This window comes from Aulonocara sp. 'chitande type north' Nkhata Bay, linkage group LG8 (assembly GCF_057382095.1).
Source record: "Aulonocara sp. 'chitande type north' Nkhata Bay isolate Kocher_YH1m ecotype deep benthic linkage group LG8, A_spYH_male_GT1.1, whole genome shotgun sequence".
NCBI classification, from domain to species: Eukaryota; Metazoa; Chordata; class Actinopteri; order Cichliformes; family Cichlidae; genus Aulonocara; species Aulonocara sp. 'chitande type north' Nkhata Bay.
In genome coordinates this window covers 7,127,138-7,135,520 of record NC_141351.1, presented here as the reverse complement: position 1 = coordinate 7,135,520, position 8,383 = coordinate 7,127,138, and the positions used below count along the sequence as shown (strand labels likewise).

General features: G+C 42.0%; 1 protein-coding gene across 2 annotated transcripts; it reads left to right on the top strand.

The window, feature by feature from the left end:
* The first annotated feature begins 3,078 nt into the window (after positions 1-3,078).
* Positions 3,079-6,564, top strand: noxo1b (NADPH oxidase organizer 1b). 2 transcript variants are annotated; one of them, XM_086303072.1, is made up of 8 exons: positions 3,079-3,225; positions 3,329-3,409; positions 3,572-3,644; positions 3,914-4,097; positions 4,182-4,396; positions 4,493-4,603; positions 4,894-5,011; positions 5,159-6,564. In XM_086303072.1, the coding sequence occupies exons 1-8, from the start codon at positions 3,151-3,153 to the stop codon at positions 5,835-5,837; spliced, it is 1,536 nt and encodes a 511-aa protein (XP_086159198.1). In that variant the 5' UTR covers positions 3,079-3,150; the 3' UTR covers positions 5,838-6,564. The 2 variants fall into 2 exon arrangements, with proteins under 2 accessions (XP_086159198.1, XP_086159197.1); XM_086303071.1 differs by having other exon boundaries at positions 3,914-4,396.
* Positions 6,565-8,383: the final 1,819 nt, after the last annotated feature.

Sequence of the window (8,383 nt, the reverse complement as noted above, 5' to 3'; positions counted from 1 at the left end):
ACTCTGCCTTCTTATGTTGAATGTAAGCGACAAAGCATCTGCTGCACATCACGAACATGTTTCAGGCTCTTCATTAAGCAGCTTTCACATTAAGTTGCATGTCTAGTTCGAGCTGTTTCCTGAGGTTGCGTTTGCATTCTTATGCCTCGCTCTGCTGACATGTTTATTCTGCTTGAAGAATTTGGCAGTGTTTGTTAGCGGTTGTGCTGCAAGTCATAAAAGCATGACAACTGGCACGTCCACACTTTGTTTCCTGTCTGTGTGACAGGTGATGCATTTCTTCATGCATTTCAGTTTGTGCTGCATTTTATTACAGTACTGTAGTTAATGGAAACTAAGCTGAAACGAGAGGTGAACAAAAACAACATAAAAATAAAAATTAAAAAAATGGACTTTTGAGGAAAATTTAAACCAACTGAAATGATTTTGTGAACTAAAAGGAAATAAAAATAAAGAGGTAATGTGCTTAATTCAGTGTTTGTTAGTTTTGGGGGGAATTTTCATTTTAACTCGCCTTGATGGACATGTTTCTTGAGATTTTATGAAACTTCTACAGAAAAGTTCTTTGTTTTTATACTGTAATACCTGTATCAATTTTCTTAAATCTTGCATCTGACATATCAAACCTAAAAAACTAATAAAAGCTAAACCAAAACAAATAATTTTCAAACAATAAAAACTAAACTGAAATAAGATGTTTCGCTCTGGAAACTATCTGAAACTAAAGTGAAGATACATTTGACAGGTTTGAAATTGAAAGAATGTCTCAGGTTAAAAACACACACACATAAAAACCATGGTGATAAACGTCTTCCAGTAACTTAGGGGAAAGCAAAAGGTATGCGCCGTGCACCTGGTTATTTGCTCTCTCCTTTCAATTCTCTGTTTTAGAGTAAAACCAAACAAAAAGAGGATTGTGACGCCAATCGAATTCATAGGAAATGCTGATGTGTGACACTGTGTGGAAAATTCTGGCTAAAAAAAAAGCACTTTTCCTGAGAATGGGCTGTTCGTCTCATTTTCAAAATCCCGGCACACCGATAATTGCTGATAATGACGATGATGGCACTGCTGAACTATGAACTGACTCTTGCAAAAATACTCCTCACCTGTAAGCCGATGGGTATTATTAGGTGATGACTAACCTCTGCCTCTGTCCTGAGGAATGCATTAAAAGTGGGAAGTTTTTCTAGAAGCCTCCAGATAAGTGGGAGCTTCCAAAGAAAATAGGTGATCGCTTTATGTCATCCTCAGTCAAAGAGCTATTGTTCAATCATAGGCCGTTTTCTTACACAAACATTTTTCCTTGTTCACCGCAATAATGGTGCTGCATTCCACTTTAGGGAAGTCCTGCTGTTGCTCGTAATGCCTCATTTATGTGAATAAGAAAGCAAACATGAGCCTAGCTTTCTCTTTTTCATGCAGTCTCTTGTTTTTGCAATTCTGCGACCAGCCTTTGGAGGTCATTGCCTTTAGCTTTCTTCTCTCTCTTAGCTTTCTTCTGTCTACTGTTTAGCATATTGTTTAACAGATTATATAGCTTTAGAAAGGCCAACATAAAAACAGAGAGTGCATAAAGAAAAATAGAACATAGCAAATGGTCACAGCACCCAGTAGCAGGGCGTGATGCTCAAAAGCTGAACGGAGCTCAAATGTGCATTCCTTTTTCTTTCTTTCTGTTTTGATTATTACATTCATGTTTTAAAGCTGTCACACAGGGCAACACACTAACCTGCTCCACTGCATTCAGCACAGCTATGCAAACACTACAAAAACCGTATTAAAGCGCACAGCTCACACACTTGGCTTCACTGGTGCTTTTTTTGGCATTCAAATCAAGTGAAATACCTGAGAAACCTTTAAGAAAGCAAACAGGCCTTTAATATAAATAGATTAAAAAAAGTGCTGCCTATTCGACTGACAGGTGAGAAGAACCAATGTGCACGTGATTTGTGGGTGCAGTTAGGTGATAGTGTGCATTAATGTGTGTTTTTGGGTGCGAGCATGTGTGCTTGATTTCCTGTGCAAACATCCTTCATTTGTACACATTTGCACACGTGTCTCAATTCCTGGATCCGATTGCCTGCACTTGGTTGAGTAGTCCAAAAAAAATGAAAGAAAAAAAAAGAAAGACAAGAAAAAATCCGAGTCATGGTTGTTTACACTTATTGTTGAAAATCCCAATGTGGCTTTACCCTCAGGTGCTGACATCCTCACAGGTCACTCACAAAGCTGGACAGTCCTGACCTTTCAGATCATAAAGCAGTGCGTGTGTGTGTGTGTGTGTGTGTGTGTGTGTGTGTGTTTGAGACAAAGGATTGGCATTGCTTCATACCAGTACTGCACTGTCTCAAGACTGGTCGGGGTAACCCCCTCTGACTCTGGCCCTTTCATGCTATCTTCACTTTGAAGAAACACCTGTTCCCCACAACACACACACACACACACACACACACACACACACACACACACACACACACACACCTTTACCTGTTCAGTCAGCCTCAACAGACACACACACACACCTAGCCCTGCAGCTCTCTGCACTTGTTACTGATAAGGGGATATTACTGCCAGGTGATAAACGTGAAGCGGCTGCACGTGCAAAAATGTTGTAATTATGAGAGCTGAGGATGTAAAGGATTCCAGGAAGACTAAGGAAGACGGGAGCGGAGCAGCTGGAAATGTAATAATAATCATAATATTGTCAATAAACCTGCTTCAAGGGTCAAATATGTGAGCTATTTGTATCATGCCTTTACGGTATATGCACCCACTCTTCACTTATCTCGTTTTTTTTTTTAATAAAATAAAAATAAACACATAATAGTGGCTTTTTTTAGTGGCTGTTTTGACTTTCTTTTCATTCCCATTTCATGCACCACGTACTCCATTTGGGCTTCCGGTTCCACTGCATTCTCCTACACCGTTTGTGATTCTTACAGCTGTTTCTGTTCACGCGCTGGGATGCTGGCATCCTTCCTCTCAGACCACGCCCCCGCCCCGCCCCGTCCCCGCCCCTTGACTGTATATTAAGCAGCAGTTGGCTCTCCTTGCAGACAGAATAGTGGAGGGAGGTTTACCGGCATACCTGAGGTCAGAAAAGAAGCAGCTACTCATCCTTTGAGCTGAGACGTGAAGTGCCAAACGATGGCTGACGAACATCGCTTTGTTTTCAGCGCTCGCATCATTGGAGGTGTTCACAGGGACGCACCGAAACTCAAGGTGAGCTAAGACCAGACATTAGCTTTAAAAATACAATAAAATGAATAAACGGGTAAAAATTGACAGTTTGGGCTGATTTTGATTTTTTAATCCCCCTCCACAGATGTTCATGCTGTCTGTGCTCTGGTCTGACCAGAATGAAATTATTATCTACAGATCATTCCAGGATTTCAAGGAATTTCATGTAAGGAACAAAAAAAAATATATAAGCTCATCTGTTCTTCTTCTTATTATTATTATTATATTTATTACTATTGGGACTGATCTTGGCTGCTTTGTATCGGATCTTTTAAAATAATTGAGGCTAAATGTGTATTTAATTAATTTTTTTTTTAATTTTCAACAGAAACAACTAAAAAGGAGATTTCCTAATCTGAACCCTTTCCGGAAAGACGACAGAATGATCCCAAAGTTCACAGGTGAGACTGATTCACCTGCTGTTGTTGATGTGTGTTGAGTTAATCGGATGAAATTCAGAAGCCCTCTTCCAACTAGAGGAAGGTTTGAGTAAAGTTAGTTAAGCATGTCTCCAAACCTGGGTTAATTTAGCAGCTCAGTCTCTCAGAATTTGAGTAAAACACTAGTGGAGCTGTCATTTAGCTCTTTTTTTTTTTTTTTTTTTAACTTTGCTCTTCTGCGAATCATGTCTTGATAGGTTTTTTTTGTTTTTGTCTCATCTTCTTTCCAGGGAAGGCCAGGAAGAGCAGCGTGCAAAGGAAAGGCTCCAAGAAGTCAGTCCGACGGATGAAGTTCTTGGAAAGCTACCTCGAAAAACTGCTGAAGTGCGACCAAAGCGTGACCCGGAGCATCGAGGTCACCCGCTTCTTCACCCCCAAAGACCATGACCTGCAGCCAGACTACACCAAGAACAGGTATGCTCCCAGCCCAGTGGGAAACTGTGAGGGGCAGATAAGAGCTTTGACCATTTTTGGTAACATAAATTTTCTTCTATACAGTGTCATGATGCTGCTTTCTGATGATCAGAATGACGAGTCAGGTGGAGGAGGAGGCAGATCTGCCCACCACTTTCACCATGGAGGCAGCATCACTAACCCTTTTGTGACCCAGACATACCACTGCGTGGCTGCCTATGAGACAAAGGACACCAAGAACCGCCCGTTCAAGGTGGCCAAGGACGAGAAGCTGGACGTCCTGATCAAAGACCCTGCAGGTCAGTGCTTTCAAATTTATGCATTTTTATTGAAGAGACTCTTATCTTTCTACTAAACAAGAGAGTCTCATGCTAATTTTTTTAATTCATCTCCAGGCTGGTGGCTTGTGGAGAATGAAGATAAGCGCCTGGCTTGGTTTCCCGCTCCGTATCTGGAGCTGTCGGAAGGCGACGACGATGACGATGAAGATGAGCTTCAACTGAGAGGTGTGTACTTGTGTTGCGCTGGAAAGTTTGACTTCAAAGAGTGCACTGGATACACATTTACAACATAAATGAGCATGCCTGTGAGCAGGTTCCACATATGTGCTGATGAAGCTTTGCCTTGTTGTTACAAATAGCCAACACTAGAGAGCTGTCTTCAGCCATTTTCATCAGTGCATGTTTCCTTTTAATAAAAATCTAGATGCTGTTTTTGCATTTTAGGCGACTTATTTGACCACTTTTCAGCTCTGCTTTGTTGCTCAAGCTTTTTTTCTCTTGCCTGTGACTTTTAGGTGCTCTGTACTGTGCTGTGAAAAGTTACACATCTAAGAAGGTTGATGAGATCTCCGTGCCCATTGGCTCTGTGGTTGAGGTGCTGAGGAAGTCTGACAACGGCTGGTGGCTCATTAGGTATGTCGGTCTTGTCTGTTTGCAAATGATAAACTTATCATCTTCTACTTAGAAAACTAGAAAGTCCACATTTAATAGTATAGCAGTTTGTAGACAATTTAATTATTTTTAACAGGTTTGAATTACATCATGTTTTGTTCTCTACAGATTCAATGGCAGAGTAGGCTACATCCCAACCATGTACCTGAAGCCATACAACAACCCTAGGGCCGGCCTTTATGGGCTGCACAACAGGCTGCATAGCTCCTCTCTGAATCTGGCAACAGCCAGCAGGGATCGCCAGGCTCCCTACCCTCCCAGTATCCACGAAGAAGATGACCTACACCAGAATTCTGCTGGCCCCTCCAGACAAATGTTTGAGCCAGCACGTCTCCACAAGGCTCGATCTCTTGATGTCCTCTCCGATCCCTGGCCTCAGGGAGAGGAGGAGAGGGAAGCCCCAGCCTCAAACAGTCACCCGAGCATCATGAGCCAAATCAGCTCTGATTCCATTCTCTCTGAGTTCTCCTCAAGCAGTGACTCGTCCTCCAGTCTGAGGGAGGAGGCGCAGAGCCACGCAGACCACCCTGCAGCCACGCAACAGCCCGACAGCTCGCGCAGCAGCCCCGATCCCAGCCTCTTAGACGGCGTCAGCTTCAACAGCGGCTCAGAGAGTTCTGGGTCTGTCAAGTCCAAAGGCAGCAGCAACGCCTCAGTCGTCCCCAGGGTACCTCCCCGACCCAAAACAGAGGAGATCCTGACCCGCTGCACCACCATGACGCGCAAGGCAGCCCTGGCCACCAAGGCTCGGCTCCAGATTCAGCCCAAGTCCATTCACAGCCGTTAAGGAAACCACGGCACCAGTGCTATACATTACAAATCCTACAATAAGTTGTATTCTTAATGATACTCACTTGTTTCTGCAAACCTTTTAGACTCATTATGTGTTTATAAGAAGCAAATGTAACTTGTTCATTGAATATTTCAGTGTAAGTATAAGACTAATGTAGCTTCAGTGAAGCATTATGAGGAGCAGTAAGTAAGTCTACGTATGTGACCTTTGTTTGTTTTCTAGCTTTGAAGAGTGTTTTGGGGAAATTTCGGTGGCCTTGAAGCGGTTGTAAATGTACAGGGGCTTTATGGCTGTTTTAACATGTAGAAATCAATCAAATCAGCTGTGGGTTCAAAAATATTGTAATAGATTGTGAATATGGTTAAATGATTATTTCCTCTTTATTCACTGCAGTGCTTGTGCTTGACAGATTTGAAAAACTAATACATGTGAAGCAGCTTTTGCAAAAAAAAAAAGGAGCAGCAAGGCACGCATCAGTGAACAGACTGAATGCTGACGCAAAGGCCTTTTGAATGACTGCACTGAAACGTCATGGGCGTGGTAAACAAGCTGTCAGGGAAACAGGGAGGGGTGGCTTGTGGGTCTCCTGCCATGATGTGTTGTTTTTGTAGGTTTTTTTTTTTCATTTTTGTTTGTTTTTGAAGTAGCCTCTTGTATGAATGTGCTGCTGCTTCACTATGTACCTTATATCCTGCATGAAATAGGTCAATAAAATTGAATGTGCACCGATGTTTGTTCGTTTCTCGTGTGTTTGACAAATTTGGGTGTCAAAAGATTCTGAGTGCAAAAAAACAAAAAGGGCAACCATATGGGCTTGTACTTCTCAGATCACAGTCTCTTTTAATGACTGATTAAATATACAGTGCATCATGGGAAGCCCCCAGCTGCCTTGACCTATTGCAGCATATCTAAGGGAGGATTCAGGGTTGCCTGACCCAGTCCTAACTAAAGTTTGAAGCTTAATATTAACTTCTAAGAACCCACGGTGAAATAGGTGCCCCTTTACATATTGAAGAAAGTTCCTGTTAAAGTTTCAACATTGACTTAGTTTCCCTGACAATAAAAATGTCTCTGGGCTCTTATGGGTTATAAGTAGAGAGGGGTGTCCAAACTGGGAGCTGGTTCCCCTGAAGAGGGATCTCACATTCTACTTTTAAATACCAGCAGTCTGAGTAAAGTTCTCTATTGGGGTAATATAGTACTATGAGGTCTTTAAGATAAGCTGGGGCTTTATTATTCAAGACCTTGTATGTGAGGAGAAGGATTTCAAATTCAATTCTGGATTTAACAGGGATTCAATGAAGGAAACTCAAGAGAAATTTGCTCTCTCATTTTATTCTCTGTCACCAGTCACGCTGCAACATTTTGGATCAGCTGAAAGCTTTTCAGGGAGTTTTAGGACAGCCTGATAATAATGCACTGCAATGGTCCAGCCTAGAAATAATACATTTATAAACATTTATAAAGTACAAATGCAGGCCATTTACATTTATAAAGTTGTGTGACGGGGATGCGGTCCCTAGCTCTGCTGCAGTGGAAGGGTGGTACAGTAAGCTCACAGGGTGGTGCCGGGAGGTCGGAGGACAGGTGAGAGGGACTGCAACTAATGAACTCTCACCCTTTTTAGTGTGGAAGGAGCTGGAAAGCTGGCTTCCCGTTTGAGCATAAGGTGTCAAAGCAGTGGAAAACACTGTTTTAAAATAAAGGTGCTACGACTGAGACTCAAACGCTGTGCGGGTCCTGATCATTTCACAAGTAGTATTTCAGCATCATTCCTAGTTTTAGAAATATTGTGCAAATGGAAAAAAAAAACAGTCCTGCATATTTGTTTTATATGGAGTGAAGGACATATCCTTGTCAAAAATGACTCAAAGACTCCTCACAGGAGGCAATGGTAATACCATCTAGAGTAAGCATTGGGTTGGATACCATGTACCAAGATTTTTAGGACAACGTAAAATAACCTCAGTTTGATCCAAATTTGGAATTAGGAAATTAGAGGTCATCCAGGTCTTTATCTCTTTAAGACATTCCTACAGGTCACCTAGATCGGCGTATGTTATGTGGCTTCATTCACAAATAAAGCTTGGTATCATCTGCATAGCAGTGAAATTGTATCCCAGGCCTTCTAATGATACTGCGTAAGGGAAGCATGTATAATGTAAACAGAATTGCTTTGAGCCCTGTGGAACTCCATGTATGATTACAGTAAGAGCAGAAGTCCCTCATATAGTCGTCTCTGGCACACAGCTCTGACTATGTACCACGTGCTGTTCAAACCAAAATGTGTGAGGGGCAGCCGGAGCTAAAATGCCTCGTTTCAGACAGCAAATGAATGGAGTGGATGCAAGTGGTTGAGAGAGATGATGCAATGTCCCAGACATGATAAACTAACATTTTATGGTCTGTGGCTCTTCTGATAGGTCTGAGACGATGTGGGCATTATTAGAGCCAAGCTTCACCTTTCTCACGTGGATTGAATCACAGCATTTTATCTAGTATTGTCTCTTTTTTCATAAGATTAACTTTGGATAATTACT

Excerpts from the sequence above, each read along its gene's own strand:
- noxo1b (XM_086303071.1), top strand. The coding sequence starts at position 3,151 with ATGGCTGACGAACATCGCTTTGTTTTCAGCGCTCGCATCATTGGAGGT. Across the intron at positions 3,645-3,913 it reads AATGATCCCAAAGTTCACAG|GGAAGGCCAGGAAGAGCAGC; the intron begins GTGAGACTGATT and ends TCTTCTTTCCAG. Across the intron at positions 5,012-5,158 it reads AACGGCTGGTGGCTCATTAG|ATTCAATGGCAGAGTAGGCT; the intron begins GTATGTCGGTCT and ends TGTTCTCTACAG.